Source organism: Hemiscyllium ocellatum, chromosome 11, assembly GCF_020745735.1.
Source record: "Hemiscyllium ocellatum isolate sHemOce1 chromosome 11, sHemOce1.pat.X.cur, whole genome shotgun sequence".
Lineage (NCBI taxonomy): Eukaryota > Metazoa > Chordata > Chondrichthyes > Orectolobiformes > Hemiscylliidae > Hemiscyllium > Hemiscyllium ocellatum.
Genome location: NC_083411.1, coordinates 78,806,191 through 78,825,762, shown reverse-complemented (window position 1 = coordinate 78,825,762; position 19,572 = coordinate 78,806,191). Strand labels below are relative to the sequence as shown.

At 41.0% G+C, this 19,572-nt stretch overlaps 1 protein-coding gene across 1 annotated transcript in view; it reads left to right on the top strand.

Moving 5' to 3' along the window:
• The first annotated feature begins 800 nt into the window (after window positions 1–800).
• LOC132820466 (protocadherin-20-like) overlaps window positions 801–19,572 on the top strand; it is a 38,580-nt gene continuing 19,808 nt past the window's right edge. The window contains exon 1 of the mRNA XM_060832635.1: window positions 801–937. Coding sequence (XP_060688618.1) covers window positions 887–937 — 51 coding nt within the window. The 5' untranslated portion in view covers window positions 801–886. The remainder of the gene's footprint in view (window positions 938–19,572) is intronic.

The following is a 19,572-nucleotide window of genomic DNA, read 5'->3' as shown; positions in this document are numbered from 1 at the left end:
CTCTGTAGCCAACTGGCATGGAAATAAAGGGCCTTCTGAACAGTGATGCTTTGATTCCATGAAGAATATTGTGAAATTACACGGTGGAGTGCTCATGTGTGAACACTTAATCCATGCCCAAAAACTACATTTAACATTAGCTCTATTGAAAAAGCTTGAGAAACAATATATAAAGTGTCTTGGTTCATTGCAGCTTAACTTGAGGGTTAAAATTATTTTTAAACAAAATGCTATTTAGTGACCTAAATTTCTACGGAAATAGTGCCACAACACAGAAAGATTTAAGTGATATCCTGCATCATATCAACTTTCACGCAACTGCTTATCATTACTGTTGTTTGATATATTGGGGAGGTTTCGAAAGTCTTTGAATTTAGAATCAGAATTAGCTTTATTGTCACATGCACTCGACTGAGTACAGTGAAAAGTGTACAAGTCGCCTCTTATGGCACCATCTTAGGTACAAAGGTACAGCTTTCTTAGTTACACTTCTTAGGAATAAATTATAAAACGGTGAAAAAAAATTCAGAACAACGGTCTTCTGACCCAGTCCGTGTTGGCACCTGGCCACCAGTCCGCAGCAGGGCCTTGACTCCAATCCGTGCTTGGCTTCACCTCAGGTTTTATGAGACCGGGAGATCATCTTAGTGCAATGAAGTTGAATAATAAACTTGCAGGCAAACTGGAAATGGGGTTATACCTGCCAGTTTCCTGGATCATGCACCTGACATTAAAAACAAAAATGCTAAAAGGCTGTTAGCCCCACCCACAGCTGCTGGCATTAAAAGCATGAATTTCTGCTACACTGCAGCATTGACACTTTCAGGGAGTGCTGAAGCAAGCACACTGTTCCTCATGTTCCCAGTAAATTCTATTAGTTGGAACTATGGATCTTAAAAGTACCTTCTGTGTGGATTACACAGGATCAGTGCTTCAGGTAATTGTTTCTTGATTTCCTTTTTACTTGCCTGCTGATGCATCGGTTTCTGTCCACTTTGAAAAGTGAAAATTTGTTCGGACAGCTCATGACAAAGAGACAGTCAATTCTCTACTGAACATTGTCAATGCCTTAGTTCTTGTTTTCTCTGTATTTCCTCTAGAATGTATTCAATGTCATTTATTTTGTTTAAGTTTGTACACAATGTGTTTTACAAAGAAAATTCAACACTAAAGATGTTGTCTAAAACTAAGCTACTATTATCTTGCTATTTTCCATCTCAAATGTCTGCACTCTGTTGTGGGGAGAGTGGGGAGCAAGGGATAGCGCAGTTTAGAGGAGCATTAAGAATAAATGTACATATATAATTGGTGTTTTGATTAAACATAAAGATTTGCAGGTTGCTTGCTAATCATCATAAACAGTGAATCCATTTTGCTGGAGTATATGTCAATGCTGAAATTCATGAAGTTCAATGAATCGTATGAATAGAGTAGGTTGGTCTTTCATTGGATAAGACAACTCAGAAATGAAATAAAATACCTGCGTCAGAAAATGTGGCTGTTAATTTCTATGAATCCTATGACTTGAGTTGAGTTTTAACCTTCTGAAAGAGACTACATCTTTAATAATAACAAAATGTGTGGAAAAGGTAAGGTGCAAAATTGGTGATTGGATTCAAAATTTGAAGCAATCAGCTAACATGACATAAACAAACATTCTTATCTGGCAACATAAGGTTTTTACCATCAGCTGGCTGTAGGAGTAAATGTTCAGTGTCTATAAGCATTTCTTCACAGACTTGTTATTTGTTTCAAGCCTCTTATCTTCAAGATGGCACAGATTATTAATTTTCACCCACAAAGATATTTCAGCTTTTTACTTCATTTCACATTTTCTACACAGAGTTAATACTAAATTTGTTGAGTTATTTGCATGGTAAATATTTACTTCACATTGTTTATGTGCAGCGAAACCCTGTTATAACACATTCCTTTGCCAAAAAAAATCTGTAAGCATTCCTATAATGAAACTTCACTATTTGGAATATAAAAAACAGGAAACACTCAGCAGGCCAAGTAGCAGCTGTATTTTGCTTTTGTTGTACAGTTTGTAAAGTTAAATCACAGTCATTGTTTGAAAGTACACTATCCTTTCCTACTACCATTTAAAATAAATCACGATTCGTCATTTAAATAAATTTGGGCTATGTCAATCTCTCTGGTCTGATTATAGCATGAAGAAATGTTGTAGGAATAAGGAGAAAAATCATTTCTACCTGAATGTTTCACTTTTTTTCAGTCATCAAAGGATAGACAATCTTGAAGATGATTTATATTCCTAGTAAAACAACTCTTAAACTTTCAAGTTAACTTGGTTGTCTGGACAGGAGCTAAACAGTCCCAAATCATGCTGATAAGCAACTCTTAGTCCTGGATAGTAACAAACTGTGACTGGATACCAATTGATGCTCACAGTGCCCCCAACCATACATTTCTTCAGACTTTATTCAAGAAGATTCCTGGGCCAGGCTTTTCCAGGTTCTTTGAAGACAGGTTTGGAGGCAGGAATATTCGCAAGGTGGCATGGAAACCACTCACTCACTGTGATTGTGTCATTTTGCCAAAGGGGGAAAAAATGACAAATTGTGCCCGACTCACTCTTTGGTGAAGAGTGAACTACTTTTCCCACTCCACTAGCACTTTATCATTGGGTGTAGTTATCCATCATATAGTGAGATGACTGAATAAACCTGCTGACCTCCCTGTTGTCTCTAGGGTGGTGGTTCAAGGATAATGGTATTGAGATGGCTTTTGTTAGCGATCAGAAACTTGGCATTCACATGTTGCCTGCATCTTTTCATTTACGTCAATAAAATGATGGGATATTTCCCAATCACATGGATGAGTGACACTCCCACATCAATCAAGAAGCTTGACACCATCCAGGATAAAACAGTTCACTTGACTGGCATCCTATCTAATGTCTTCAAAATTTGCTCCTTTCATTATCATCACGCAGTAGCAGCAATGTTTACCACCTACAATATACACTGCAGCAACTTACCAAGGCTCCATCAACTGCAGCTTTCAAACCTGATACCTCTACTATCTAGAAGTTCAAGGGCAGTAGACACATGGTAGGATTGGTACCCTATCAGTTCCCCTCCAAACCATTCACCACAAGGATATGGAAATGCATGGCTTCAGTGCAACTGGGCCAAGAACCTGGACCTCCCTCCCCAATGTTGGCACAGTGCCTCGGTGGTTAGCACTGCCGCCCCACAGCATCAGGGACCCGAGTTCAATTTCACCTTCAGCCAAATGTCTATGTGGAGTTTACAAAATCTCCCTGTGCCTGCATGGGTTTCTACTGGGTGTTCTGGTTTCCTCCCACTGTCCAAAGATGTGCAGGACTCAATGGGCCAAATAGCCTGCTTCCACACTGTAGGGATTCAATGATTTAGATTTAGATTTAGATTACTTACAGTGTGGAAACAGGCCCTTCGGCCCAACAAGTCCACATCGGCCCACCCATACCCCTACATTTACCCCTGCCCCTAACACTACGGGCAATTTAGCATGGCCAATTCACCTAACCTGCACATCTTTGGACTGTGGGAGGAAACTGGAGCAACCGGAGGAAACCCACGCAGATACAGGGAGAACGTGCAAACTCCACACAGTCAGTTGCCTGAGGCGGGAATTGAACCCGGTCTCTGGCGCATGTGAGGCAGCAGTGCTAACCACTGTGCCACCGTGCCGCCCATACTGTGCCACCGTGCCGCCATTGAAGATGTACGTACTCTATCTATATGGTTCAAGAAAACAGGTCATCACTAATCTCCTTCAAGACAATTAGTAGTAGGGAATATATGCCAACTTAGCCAACAATATTTACATCCTGTAAATGAATGTCAAGACATGCTTTAGCAGATGCTCGACTATTCATTTGAGAGCAAAGAAGCTGATGAGCAAATTTTTGTGAGTTTGCATAGTTTACAATGATTTCCACAAATCTGTCGTTCAGTGTAGTTGGTTCACAATCATGTTTACACTCCATGTGAGATTCCTTTCTTCATTCCATCCTAACAACGTTTGTACATGTTACTTCACTGCCCCAGCTATTAACAGATTTTTTTTTCAGTTTAATTTATAGAGGCATTCTGGTGAAATCACCATATCGTATAGATTTATCGAGGAATTTGAAATCGAAGGATAGAATTCAATCAAATTTTAGCAATTGAATGTCTGCTCTTTTCTTTGTACTTTATATTAAGAATGTTTTTTGAGAGATTTACTGGAAGGTTCATAACTTTCTAATACTTAAAATGATTTACTTTAATATGCAAGTGTTGAATTTGTCCTGAAGGAAAAACAGATTGTGTTTGTTCTATTATTTCACAGTTCTCAGAAATGCACCACACCTGTAAGACAGCTAGTAACCGTATGACGGTCTAGTCTAACAGGTTTCCATTTTATTTTCTGTTCATTTGTCAAGTTTCGGTCAGCAAGTTAATCAGTTAGTTTGTCAGCTACTCAACTGTCTCCGAAATTAAGTATTAATCAAAGTAAGCATAGTACCCAGAGTCTTAATAAGTATATAGTTGGTTACTAATAAACTTCGAGAAACCTTTCTCATTAAGAACCCAAAACTCTGCAGTGTATGTTATGTGGCTAACATATAGAAAACCATGTCACCTCACGGTGGCAGCAAGTAGCACTGGAAGCTAGTCACAGCAAGTTGGAACCAAAAGCCAGAAGGTAGATAACCTAGAGAGGCAGTCATGAAATTATTTTCCTAACAATTGCACATCATTTGTGCAAGTTCAGAGCTAAATTTCACGTGTAACAACCAAGGCTTCAGTTGCAAGTGCACTGATGAACAGCAACCATGATGGAGTAATAGTTGTCAGTACATTTACTTGCTATTTTAAAAATAGGAGGCTACAGTGTGCCAATTTAAAAAGAAACTTGGTGGCTTATAAGAGGTCCAGGACAGCTCTAATTCAGCAAGTAATTTCTAGATGAAGTATAGTTTAAAAGAGTTTTAAAAAAACACTCTTACGATCAGTAGGTCTTACCTATTTCCAGTAACCAAGCGATTCTGCTACTTTGTGTTCTTGAAATGGCATGGACACGGAAAAAAGCATGATACATCTTTTAGCATGGGCACTACCCTTTCGTAACTGCTCAGGTATCACTTTGAATAAAGGGGACAAACATAGCAACAAGGAGACAGAAAGAGAGAAGCCAACACAAAATGATTTATAGTATAGTACAGCTCCTTTGGATATTGGCAATTGTTAAAGTGTGCGACACAGTACATTAAGTATGGAAAGCAAATATTCAAACATGGAATGGCATTCCAGTGACAATCTTTCAAAATTTCAGGTATCCAAACAAAGAGTGAATCTTCACCTCTGAGGTAAACAGATAACTATTAAAGAAAGACATGCTGTCCAGTGCCTTCCTAATTTGGGAATTGAAGGATAGAGGAGAAGAACATCCTGTGTTACTGCTAGTGATGACCACAAAGGGTCTAAAGTTTAGAAGATCAATTTAAGATCTGAGTTAACCTCAGGATTCAGAGGCTTGAGCTATAGCTATCTGGCCAACGGCCAGATATACATGTTGATCTATTCTTTGGAGATGTCATGCAAAGATATGCAATGTGATTTCAACTTTGCTGTCAGCTAAAAGGCTGAAGGAACTCATCTTTATATCGATATCTATCAAATCTTTCTGCAAAGCACTTCTGGATAAACATAAAGATAGATCATTGACACATTGAAGAATTTGTAGCAACACAGCAACATTTGCAGACAGTTGACTGTGACAACTATTGAGCTGTCAATATAATCAGTATGTCATTCTTCTATGATGAATTGCTTGCATCTTCCAACAAAACAGATTGCAGGATTTTGTGATTCATGCAAATTATGTTCAACAAGACAATATTGGGACCAAATGTGCAGGATATCCAAGTGTTTGTAAAAATACAAAATGCAATATAATTCTCCATAACAGTAAATGAAGAATACTCAACTGAGGAACAATGCCAATGATGGGTTAAAACTTCCAAATCTGGCGTGTACATATTTCAAAAAAGTCCACGAGTTAAACACTGTATCTTTCTTTTTTTGGTTATGTGCAAGATGAATCGAGTTTTTTGGAAGGTCTTTTGCAACAAGGCCAAGTGAGATTTCCTACAATATCCTACTAAACTCACATCATTAACTATCTTCCCTCTTGGCATCTTTAACATATGATTCCAGCCTTGCTACAATTTGCTACTGCATATGGCAGATGTAGAAATTGGCATCCCATTTTGTGGACAGGGACCTGGAGTCATGCCAGCTGGGGTGATGTAAACACAGAACTTCCTTCTCCACCAGGACAAACAAGTGGAGGAGCCATGATACCAAACAATGCCAATGCTATTCAGGTGAAAGCAGTCTCAACTACTGAGGAAAGTGCACAGCACTGTAGGAAAAAGACCAAAGGCCTTCTCCACTTTGCTGATGTCACTGCCACCATCTTCTCTCCAATAACTCATACGCACTTGATCTATGCTACTGTTGCCACATCCGAGGTTAATGCTCTACCACTCATTATTATATACAACACCTTCTCTCACTTGTTATCACCACTCCAACGCCTAATACCACAGCATGTTATCTATCCTACCTACTTATTTGCTTGGTACACCACTCCTTGTGTTTGGAAAGTAACAGCTATGCCAACCACTTTCATCTTCTGTAATGCCTGCTCTCTCATATTCTAAGAGGGTTGGACAGACCCAGTTGGGCAGAAAGATTAAAGCTAGGTAGTGTACTGCCTATCATTCTTCATCTCACCCTTTATGTGAAGAGCTTTCTGACTCTGACTGCCTAGGTAGCTGACTGACTGTGCCCAAATCCTTGGACTGATACCAGAGGCTGCCCTTGACTGTTGTGCTAGCAGTCCTGGTTGCAGACTAACATCCTTGACTTGACTTAAGGACAAGCGACAAACATGATTAGATTCTTGCCCTTGTCCCTGCACAAAATGGCACAGCAAGACAAAAATAACATGAGTTCAGTAGTTCTAGTTGAGGGGTAAACCAAGGCAAGGCAGGGATGCTGTGACTGTCTAGGTAGGATCAGATTGAGCACTATGAAAGCAAGTTAGGAGCCCAGAGATGCAGCATGATCCATTCCAAGAGCAGACAGTGTCCTTACTGCAGCATTACAATAACAGTTTCTGGTGTAGCCCAAGGAGCAACATTGAATTACAGAAGTGTCCTGCAAGTAGATGGGAGACTGCTATGAGAATTTGTAGAGGCTGGCCCATATTGAATATCAATGTACTAGATGTAGGGTTAATGTGGCCAGTGTAGAGGGGGCATGCCCCCAGATGTTGGTGCCTTCTGTCCAATATGGAGGCCCTTCAAAACAATCAATGAGCTGAAGTGCCAGGCACTCATTCTGATTTGGTTGTTGAGATTTGTCAACATCGAGATTGCTTGGCATGTTAGGTAAGATGGTAAGGTGAACATTAATGCAACAAATTGGGCCATTAACATAATATTTAACAAGCTATAATACCCCTTACTTAGCAACTTGCTGCTGCCTGATGAGAAACTTACCACATCACTTGTCAAAAGCATAAAAGATGTAGCAAGATACTCCTGACATCAAGACCTGTCTCAGTGGACTTGCACATTTCTGCCACAAATTTCCATATCATTATAAAGTTATGAATACATCAATTCTGACACAAAAGATTCCAGAATGCAACATCGAGTCTCTCCATGACCTGAATCATTTGTACCCAGACTGGTTTAGTTCTATTGGTAACTTCAGAGACAACACCTGGAAGATGTTACCGAACCCAACATCAAACCTCCTCATAAAGTGTAGTATTCACATTCAGGATACACTCAGATTGAGCTCTCACATGGAATACTTGTTCCTTGCACAGCAAAAACAAACCGAACAGTAAACTTAGTGAAAGGGGAAAATTCAGTCCTCACAAGATTGATGAGATCATTCAAATGGACTGACTTTGATTAAAGAGGAGTAGACTGCTTGCTGATGAGCAACACACAATAGCATTTTAAATTATTTGCCAGTCAGTTCTTCTAAGTAGAGTGGACTAAGTGCCGCTCAACTATTTAAACAGGCTATTGAACTGAGTAGAGGAGGTTGTGGAAGAAGTCAATGATGGTTGGTGGTCTGTGTTTTTATTCTCCAACAGTTCACTACAGTCATCTGCTATCCCTAACTGAATAGAGAATGTGGTGTAAATATGACCGGAAAATCCAGGTTAAGAAATATTCTGCACATGTGTAACAGCAACATTTTTGAATGAACCTCAGTGTTGGTTTAATTCATGCTTGGTCATTTTACTCTTCTCCAGTGGAAACGGTTGGAACCTTCCTTCAAAGCTTTTATCAAATTCTTGATAATGTAATTAGAGATTTCATAGAATTTTTGTTGAGACAGCTGGTGATTAGGGTTTCATCTTTACCACCTGAATATTATAGGGCATATTCAATCTGGCCAATTGCCACCCTTCAAAATTTTATCCTCATCAGTATAGTGATGGAAGGTGTCATCACAATAGTATAGAGCAACCCGTGCTCAGCCCCTACTCAGCAACACCCAATTTGGGTTCCGCCAGGGCTATTCAACTCCTAATCTCAACTCTTCTCCTAAAGCCTTGGTTCAAACATAGACAAAAACCTGAGTTCTCAAAGTGAGGTGAGAGTGACAGCTATACCACACATGCAATGGGGCATCAAGGAGCCTTAGTATAACTGGAATGCTAGGGTATCAGGGTGCAAACTCTTCACATGTTCAAGTCATAACTGGGACATAGGAAGATGGTCATAGCTGTTGGAGGTCAATCATCTCAGGTCCAGGACATCTCTGAGAAGTTCCTCAGGAATAATATCCCATAGCCAACCATTTCCAGCTAGTTAAGGTCAGAAATGGGAATGCTCACCAGTGACTGCACAATGTTCAGTACCATTTGCAACTCCTTAGACACTGAAACAGTTCATGTTCAAATGCAACAAAACCTGGATACTATCCAGGCTTGAGCTGGCAGGTGACAGGTAATATACATTCCACCCAAATGCCAGATAATTACCATTTCCAATAACAGGCAATCTAACATTCACCCAATGTCATTCAATGGTGTTACCAACACTGAATCTCCCACTGTCAACATTCTTAGGTGTTACCACTGACAGAAACTCAACTGGAATTGCCACATAAACTCAGTGGCTACAAGAGTAGGTCAGACGTTAGGAATACTATGGCAAGTAACTCACCACCTGATTCCCCAAAGCCTGTCCACCATCTAAAGGTACAAGTCAGAAGTATGTTGGAATACTCCCCATCTGCCTTGTATGTGTGCAGCTCCTACAGCACTCAAGAAAAGTGGCATCATCCAGGATAAAGCCCCTATTTCATTGGCACCACATTACATACATCCACTCCCTCCACTACTGACGCTCAGTAGCAGCTGTGTGTACCATCTACAAGATACACTACAGAAATTCACCAAAGATCCTTAAACAGCACCTACCAAGCCCATGCCCACTTTCATCTGAAAGAACAATGGCAGCAGATACATGGGAACACCACCACCTTCAAGTTCTCCTCTAAATCACTCACTGTTCCTTCACTGTCACTGGGTCAAATTTTTGGAATTTCTACCCTAATGGCATTATTGGTCTACCCACAACATGTGGACCATAGTGGTTTAAGAGGACAGCTCACTCCCATCTTCTCAAGGGCAATACATACTGGCCAACCAGCAATGCCCAGATCCCATGAATGAATAAAACAAAATTAAGCATCAATTGGGTGACAATCTGTGCCGCTACCATCCGAGGCTACCTTTACCTTTGGGAAAAGGACAGAGAAAAGTTAACAGCCTCCTGCTTCCAGCTAGTTTTACTCCCTTTCTCACCTGTAGTTTCTGTTTACCATTGATATTCAAGTCAGTGCTAAAGACTATAGGGACAGTGAGTGGTTTGGAGGGGAACTTGAAAGTGGTGGTGTTCCCATGTATCTGCTGCCTTGTTCTTTTAGATGAAAGTGGCCATGGACTTGGAAGGTACTGTTAAGGAGTTTTGGTGGATTTCTGCAGTACATCTTGTAGATAGTACACACTACTGCTGAGTATCAGAAGCTGCAAGATTCTATGAACAGCTTGACAACTGTCGGTGGATGGATACTGATTATTACATTTAAAAATTACCCGGTCACAAAGTATTAACAAATATAAAACCTTCAGTAAACCTTATGCTTTTTGGAAATAATGTGTCGAGAGTGTGTTGCTGGAAAAATACAGCAGGTCAGGCAGCATCCGAGGAGCAGGAGAATCAATGTTTTGGGCATAAGCCCTGCATCCTTTGAAGGGCTCCCTGGTGAAGGACTTGTGCCCAAAACATCGATTCTTCTGCTCCTCAGATGCTTTTCCAGCACTACGCTCTCGACTCTAATCTCCAGCATCTGCAGTCCTCACTTTCTCCTGGAAATAGTGTGTATCTAGTTCATAGTGTGTGTTGTTTAATAATGTTAAAAAAAATTAGACCGAGCAGACACAACAATATCCCGGATTTTGTATTCAGCAGTAAAGTGACCACTTGCAGTTAGACTGGAAGAAAGGTGCCCACAAAAGTCCAGTGACATCTCTGAAAAGAGATATTGAGGATTAAATAAAAATCTGAATACATTCATTTAGTTTTCAATGTCATTTTTTGGCCCAATTCCAACAGGTGTGCATATATTATCTTAATGTGAAATGTTTGACACTCATGTAAAAATATTTCAACAACACAGGAAGCAACCGAACATTTCCTGAGACTGGTTTGAACCAGGTGCTAAGTCAAGGGTATCTCTGGATGTTCAGCAATTTACAATGTCATCAAGTAGCTAATCAAATGGAAGTATTTTCACCAACAGCAAACCAGGAAGAAGCCTCCAATTATTCAGAATCCCTTACTGTTTAATATCACTTTACAGAGTATAAAATGAATAATTAAGGCAGAAATTTCCTAAACAACTTTATTTTCTATTTTCTTTTATAATAGACATATATGACATTCCACAAACATGAAATTAATTTGAGGTCATTGAGATTTATTGGAATAATTACAAATTCCATTTCCAGCTAAAAATACCGATACATCCCATTCATCAACGTATTGCTTTTTCAAGTCCATTTCCAATGAGACAGATAGTGCAAAAGGTCTTTTCAATTCAATGCTTTTTAATTGATTGAAGTCTGGGAGACTTCATCACGGCACCCTTGGGAGAAATTTAGAATCACGGACAACAACTTCTGGATTTATGAGTTTAACTGCACTTGTTGAAGTCACTGTCAGCTTTCAAGCAATAACGATGACAACACTGGCAGGTTCACTGTCAAGTTTACTGCAAAATTTAATGTTGTGAATGAATGTTGCCAATGGATCTTTGTCATATTTGTATCTAGTATTCGCCACGCTTGTGACAAGGGTCACAATTGTTTTAATTGTCATAATTCAAAGTATAGAAGAATTACAACTAACTTCTGTTTCTCTCGCTCTCTTTCTTCCCTTCATTCATTAATTAAAGCATTAATGCTAAATCAATAAATCATTTGCCCAAGACACAAATATTGGCAACCCTGTACATCCTTAAGCTTATAAGGTGCTGTTTGGGAAAGGGTTTTGTGAACCTATTTTCTCCTGGATAAAGAAGAGTGAGAAATGTTACTTTGTGTTAATGCTGTACACAATTACAGAAATGTTTGGTTGCTTCCTGTGTCGTTGAAGTACTTTTACATGAATGTCAAACGTTTCACCCTAAGATAATATATGCACACCTGTTGGAATTGGGCCAAACACTGACGTTGAAAACTAAATGAATGAATTCAGATTTTTACTTATTTCTCAATGTCTCTTTACACCTGTTGCTACAGATTCATTTGGACATCCATCAAACTTCTCAGAGCCTTTGAGCTATTCATGATACCAAGCAGATTCAATTCCCAAGCAGAGTAACCAAAGAAAATTTAAATGAGAATATTCATGATTTGCTACTCACTTTCAATCTGCTACATATTTATTTGTAACTAAAATAGCAATGTTTGAAAATATGAGGGTGGATTACATCCACACATGGGAAAGCTGGGGGTGGTCAACCTGTAAGGTAGGGTCAGAGAGGCATCAGACGTAACATCTATACATCTGGAATTAATGGGTGCACACATACACAGACACACACCATCAAGCACACACACACACACACACACACACAGACACTCTCAGGTATATCTACATTTGCCCCTGCCCTGTTGTGGCTTTTCAAACTTTAAGCCCCTTCTCTGCTCATCTCCTGCATTGCAGACCCAACAACTTCTGGACCCAGGTCTCCAAGACAGCCTCCGATCTCACATGGACAGCCATCAAATGGTCCATAGAGATAGCAACCTCACATGCAACCTCCAGACAATGAGGGCCATTGCATCCCTATATACCTGTCTGCCACTCCTGTTCTTCCCTGTGTGTGTGGGCAATGTCTGTTCACCAAATCAACAGGATGTTCTCCTGCTTGGGCTGAGCAAATGTCTGGACTCTGGCAGTCATCAGATTGCTTATGGCCTGGGACTTCCTTGGCCAGCTGTACAGCTGTTACAGTGAGGTGTTCACCAGCTTGTGTTCCCGCAATTTCTAAGGCGGAAGTGTCATTATCTGAGCTGGGTAAGGGGGTGTGGATGAGATGTGGGTTAGCCAACATCTGCTCTGAGGCCCAACACCTTTGATCTCAGCAGGCCATTTTGCCACAGCAGGGTTGGACATCCTGCTAAGATACCTGCATGGCAGAGGGGACAGAAGACATGTCAGCCAGTGCAAGGAATGACACTGACAGGGGGGTTAATGTGAGAGTAGCAGTGGAATGAAGAGTAATGTTTTACCCAGTTACTGGGCATCACAGAGAAAATCCCTCCAAAACCCCCTTAAGTGAAAAGTCATAGGGATTATTCCCTGCACTCAATAATTAACTTACAAGCAGGAGTTATACACACTAAGGCTGTTGGTCCCCCGTGTTTAAAAGATAAAGGGATGATTTGATTTAACTTTTTGAGAGATTACAAGAAACAGATATATAGGTAAAGTGAACAAATTTTCACTGATTTGAGCATTTACAACAGGGAAGCTTAGTCTAAAACTTAAAGCCAGGAGTTTCTGGAATAAAATTAAGATAAACTTCAACATTGAAAGGATAGTAGAGAAAGGAGGCTGTCCCTTGCTAAAGGCAATTGGTGTGAGGTCAATCATTAATTTAAATCTGAGATATCAGGGAAGCATTCGATGAAATGTGGCATCAAGGCACTAAGCAAATCTAGCATCAATGGGAATCAAGGAGAAAACTCTTCATTGGTTGGAGTCACGCCCAGCGTAAAGAGGGATGGTTGTGGCTATTTGAGGTTAATTTTCTTAGCTTCAGGATATCTCAGTACTATATAGGGCAAATAGACAGACAACTAACAATGCTGAAAGTGTGTTGCTGGTTAAAGCACAGCAGGTTAGGCAGCATCCAAGGAACAGGAAATTCGACGTTTCGGGCCAGAGCCCTTCATCAGGATTCCTGATGAAGGGCTCTGGCCCGAAACGTCGAATTTCCTGTTCCTTGGATGCTGCCTAACCTGCTGTGCTTTAACCAGCAACACATTTTCAGCTCTGATCTCAGACAACTAACAATCCCCATCCACGAACACCAACCAGCCACTAAATGCTATGACCAGCTGTCCCTAGAAGCCATACACACAGATGACAGGGACAACACATTCGACTGGGATGACATAATGATCATAGGACAAGCTAAACAGAGGGCAACCAGAGAAATCCTAGAAGCATGGCACTCATCCACAGACTCTATCAACAAACACATTGATCTGGACCCAATATACCGGCCACTACAATGAACAACTGGAACCGGCTACTGGAAGCAGCAGAAACAGAATCAAATAAATTCCAGAAGACACAGTACAGCAGCGCTTCACAGAAGGCTTGAAAGCTCTGAGGATGTCACCGAGACAGGGATGAAACATCTGCAAATCAACTTCTCAGCTCAGTGACCATACCCACAACCACGACAGCCGGTACCTGAGCTATAAGCCTTTACACAAACCTTGAACACATGAGTATCAGATAATGGCCATCTCCAACTAAGGAAAATCTAACCATCGACCCCAACATTCAATAACATTGCCATCAGTGAACCACACTGCCATTATCAACATCCTGGGGTTACCACGGACCACAAACTGAACTGGGCTAACAAGATACATACTGTGGCTACAAAAGTAGATCAGAGGCTAGGAATTCTGCAGTAAGAAACTCACCTTTAAACTTTCCAGATGCCTGTCCATCATCTACATGGCACAAGTCAAGAGTGTGGTAGAATGTTCCCCACTTGCGCGGATGGTGCAGTTCCAACAAAACTCAAGAAGTTTGGAAACATCAAGTACAAAGCTGCCCATTTGACTGGCAACACATCCACAAACATTCACTCCCTCGACCACAAACACTCAGTAGCAGCAATGTATACCATCTATAAGATGCACTGGTAAAATTCATCAAGACTCTTTGGACAGCATCTTCCAAATGCAAGACCACTACAGTCTAAAAGAGCAATAGATACATGGGAACACCACCACTTGAAAATGCCCCTCCAAACAACTCACCATCCTGACTTGGAAATATGTCATCACTGCTTCAGTGTGGTTGGTCAAAATCTCCAACAGCATTTTTGGATCTATCCCCAGCAAATGGACTGCAGCCATTCAAAGCAGCAGCTCACCACCATCTTCTCAAGGATAGTAAAAGATTGGCAATAAATGCTTGCCAGCCAGGAATGCGCTCATCCTATGAATGAAAAAATAACTTTCCCTTCTTTTTGGCACGGCTCAAGTTGAAGCAGATATTCTGAATGAAGCCCCTCAAGTTGAAGCAGATATTTTGCTTTCCTCAGCTGGGACATCATCTACCCCAACCTCTCCAGCACTCTTTTTCCACCCATCAGTTCAAGATCACATACTGTCTCATCTTGCTGAAAGAAGGACTTTGGATTGTGATCGAAGGCAGTGAGATCTACAGCAGGGGAGTGCTTGATGCTGGTGACTACTTGGGGAGTCTGAAATCAGGCAGCTTTTAGGTCCTTTAAGTGAAGCACACTTCCACTCACACTTGCACTCATTTGAGGAAGGCAACAGGCATATAGAGACGTAGAATTTTACAGTACAAAAGATTACCATTTGACCCATCATGGCTATACCGTCTTCCTTACGAGCTACCCTGCTAGTCCTATTCTTCAGCCCTACCTCTGTAGGTCTTTGAATTCATCGCATTCAAATGTATATCCAGTTTTCTTCTGAAACCGCATATGAAATCAACCTTCACCACTCTCCCAGGCAATGCATTCCAAACCATAATAACCCTCTGAGTAAAGAAGTTTCACCTTATCTCACTTGTGGCTCTCTTGCTGACAATCTCAAAATTGCATCTCCTAGTACTTGAAGCAGAATGTCCTTCTTTCTCCTGCCAAAATTGTTCATAACTTTGAACGTCTCGATCAGGTTACCATTAATCTTCTCTGCCCCAAGGACAATAAAACTTATCCCTGTAATCTTTCCTTGCATCTAAAATCCCTCATTGCCTGTATCACTCTTTGGCATTGTCTTCCAGGAATTAACATCCTTCCTTAAATAAAGTGCTCGGAACTGAACAGAATACTCCAAATGTGGTCTGACCAATGGTGTATAAAAGTATAGCATCACCTCCTTGTTTTTTCACTATCTGCCTTGAATTATAAACCCAAGGATCCTATAAGCCTTCTTAACAACTGGTTCAACTTGCCTGGCCACCATGTCAGAATAAAAAACATTAGAATCAGTTCTTGATGCAATTATACATTCTCCAAAAGGGTACTGATACACTTCTTGAATTAAAGCGTTTTTCATTTTACCTCTTGCTGAATCTTCAAGATGAAAAGTTGCTCAGATGAAAATCGTCCACAGGCTTCAGATAATTTTATTACATTTAAAACTAATAGCCTGAGTAATGGCATTTACTGTGGAACTACAAGTCAGCGCCAATGCTTTTCAAGTAAATAACGTAAGGAGAGCAAGTTTTCCATGTAATATGATGTGTTAACATTTGGAAATTATTATTTTCTTCATATCTTTGGCCCAGGCAGTGTTTGACTCCTTATGATGGATTTCTGTACTTGGTTAGCATTCAGAAAAAAAGAGTATAATTCGTGTTTCTGTCTGTCAGTCTGAATATATTAACATTTCAAATACATGGTTGCAAAGCAGCTGTAACTTAATTGCTTTCTGAAGTCACAGATTTACAGTTATCCCATAGACATACCATTTATACTTCTCTGTTCTGAATTTGATGAGGCTAGACAGGTTCCATTTGAATTCTAGCTATTTTGTATCAAACATTGACAGAAATTCCCATGTATGACACTGCTGCCACTTCATTGAAGTTCTAATTCCATACTCCATTGCTCACTGCTGTAGTTTAAAGATCTTTAAGGTCTCATGACCTCATGCAACAAAGAGCAAAGATCCTTCCGATACTTTTGTCAACATTGTTCCCTTAATAACTACCACCAGCCAAATTATATTGTCATTCACTCCATAACTCTCATAACATTTATACTACAGACCAAGTGCTGGTAAGTGGGATTCGCATAGATAGACTGGTGCTGATGTGGTGGGCTGAAGGGCCTATTCTGTGCTGTATAACTCGATGATGGTGTGTGCAAAATGGCTGTCATATTGTTCTAAGTGTTCAAAGTCTCTGTACTTCAGCATAAAGTACTGTAAATGTAGCACTTACGAGCATTAGGAGAACGATCATATGCTTTAACTGAAAGTATTTTCTTTATCTTAAACTTTCCTTTACTTTAAACCAATGCTGCTATCTGGACACTGAAATCCCAGCCTGATGTATCAATTAGCTACAGATTCTGCAATTACGCTGTTTCTGAGGCTGTTTGCACCAAATAAGTCTCCTAAGCTCCTTATACATTGTAAAATTTCTTCATTTTGATCAATACTTACATAGCAGTGGTTTATTCAATATAGCTTGCTGATTAGTGTCTAAGAATTCTGCCTTTAAATGCTTACTCCAAAACTGATGCCTCTTCTCTTATTAACATTTTTTCCCATTCCTGCTGAACGCCCCTCATTCTAACAACATCCAATCTCATTGATCTGTTTGTCTGATGATTGTAGCTTCAGATTTCCTGTTATTAACCAGACTTGCTGCCCTGACTTTAAGGCTAACTGAGATTTTGCCACCTCTGCAGCTTTGTGCTGTGGCTTTTCTCCAGTTGCTTTAATTTCACACAGTCCTGGGACATTAAGTTTGGGTTGTGTTCTAAAACCGACAGATCTGTTTTTAACCTCCCCATGAACAAATCCAGTGGGGAATATCCATCATTCAGTGGTGCCTCTATGTAACTGGGTACAGCTAATTCCCAGGAGAAAGTAAGGACTGCAGATGCTGGAGATCAGAGCTGAAAATGTGTTGCTGGAAAAGCGCAGCAGGTCAGGCAGCATCCAAGGAGCGGGAGAATCGACATTTCGGGCATGAACCCTTCTTCAGGAATGGCTCATGCCCGAACAGCTAATTCCCAGTCTGGATTCTAATGTATGAGGGACTTCACAATCCTGGCTGTTCTTTTTACTCCTCTGTTTAACACTGGACGGAGTGGAGAATCTATCAGGTGCTTCTGACGTGAACTTCCTGAGATCCTGTTAATGAATTGTGTTCCATTGACCGATATTAATTCTTCTGGGAAACTGTGTATAACATAGGTCTTTTCTCAGCACACAAAATGTTTGCTGAATATCATTCTCACCTTGTGTCATGAGGAGTTACTCCCTGTGAGATTGAGCAAGTTTTCTCACACTATCATTCCAAACTCATCTCATTAACTACCTATTATATCTTAACGGTGCCCCTCTTAGATTACATTAGATTAGATTACTTACAGTGTGGAAACAGGCCCTTCGGCCCAACAAGTCCACACCGACCCGCCGAAGCGCAACCCACCCATACCCCCTACATTTACCCCTTACCTAACACTATGGGCCAATTCACCTGACCCGCACATCTTTGGACTGTGGGAGGAAACTGGAGCACCCGGAGGAAACTCACGCAGACACGGGGAGAACGTGCAAACTCCACACAGTCAGTCGCCTGAGGCGGGAATTGAACCCAGGTCCCTGGCGCTGTGAGGCAGCAGTGCTAACCACTGTGCCACCATGCCGCCCACGGTCATTTGGAGTTTCTTAGCACCTTTAAGTGCTACATCTCATCCATGTCTTTCTCTCTCTAGGCTGCCTTTTATAGAAACATAGATTTGGTATGGCACAGTAGGAGACCATTCAGCCCATTGAACTTGCACCAGTTCTATTGCCAGCTGCCAATCTCCTCCCTTTTCCTCAAATCCCTGCACACAATGTGATCCACATCTGGAGCTACTTACGGCCGTCAAGCTTCTTTTAAAAATCACCTTTTGGAATTAAGGAGTAAAAATGGCCCTAGTATTTTAGAGTTCCAACCCATTGTCATAACACATGGAAAAGTTGATACTGAGACAAACTATTTTTGTAAACAGTTACTGTTGGCATTTAAAGTTAAAAATCACACAACACCAGGTTATAGTCCAACAGGTTTAATTGGAAGCACTAGCTGACACTTGTCTGATGCTAGCCCAATTCCACCATTTGCTGTGTCTGGAAATCCTCGTTACTGCCAACATATCCAGATTAGACCATCATCCTTGCCATGAGACTTAAAAGGCTATGCATGCAAGGACAAACAATGGTGGCCACTCTGCACAGTTCATGACATTTGCCTGGATATGGTTTAAGAAGAGGAAGTTGCTGCCCCACTTCATGAACAAGGACCTGGAGGTTGTGTAGAGGGGAGCTATCCATTTTCTACAGCATCTGCAGCAAAGGCCATCATCATTGTACCCTGCCAGCCACCATCCCAGATCAATGGCAGTCTCAGTCATCTGGAGGAATATCCAATGTAAGGAGGAGGTCTCTCTGTTACATCACCCTCACTCTATCACTAATACTGCACCAACCTCCCAACAAAGCTCAAGCTCTACTGCTCTCGCTGCTGTCTGCACCATCTTCCTTCACTCATTGTCACCACCCTAACCCCAATACTACTAAGCCTACATGGCATCTGCCATACCCACTCATTCACTCACTCACCTCAGCACTTTTCCCTGACCTGCACTAACATTAGCAGCTGTACCATTCACTTTCATCTCATTTAACCCCTCCTTCATCACAGGCCAAAAGAAAACAGCCAAAACAGGGCAGAAAAGGCCAGGACAGGTGATGAGGTACCTGTGATTTGGTTCTTAGTCCTCTGTGATGAAAGGGAACTGAACCTGACTGCCCCAAGTGGCTGCCTGATCATGCCCACCACCAGGACTGATTTCAGAGGCTGTCCTTGAGCTACTGTGCCAGGACACCCTGACTAAAGGGCACTTCCCTTCACGTGACAAGTACGAATCTAGTCTGATTTGAGACATGGCCATTGCTTGA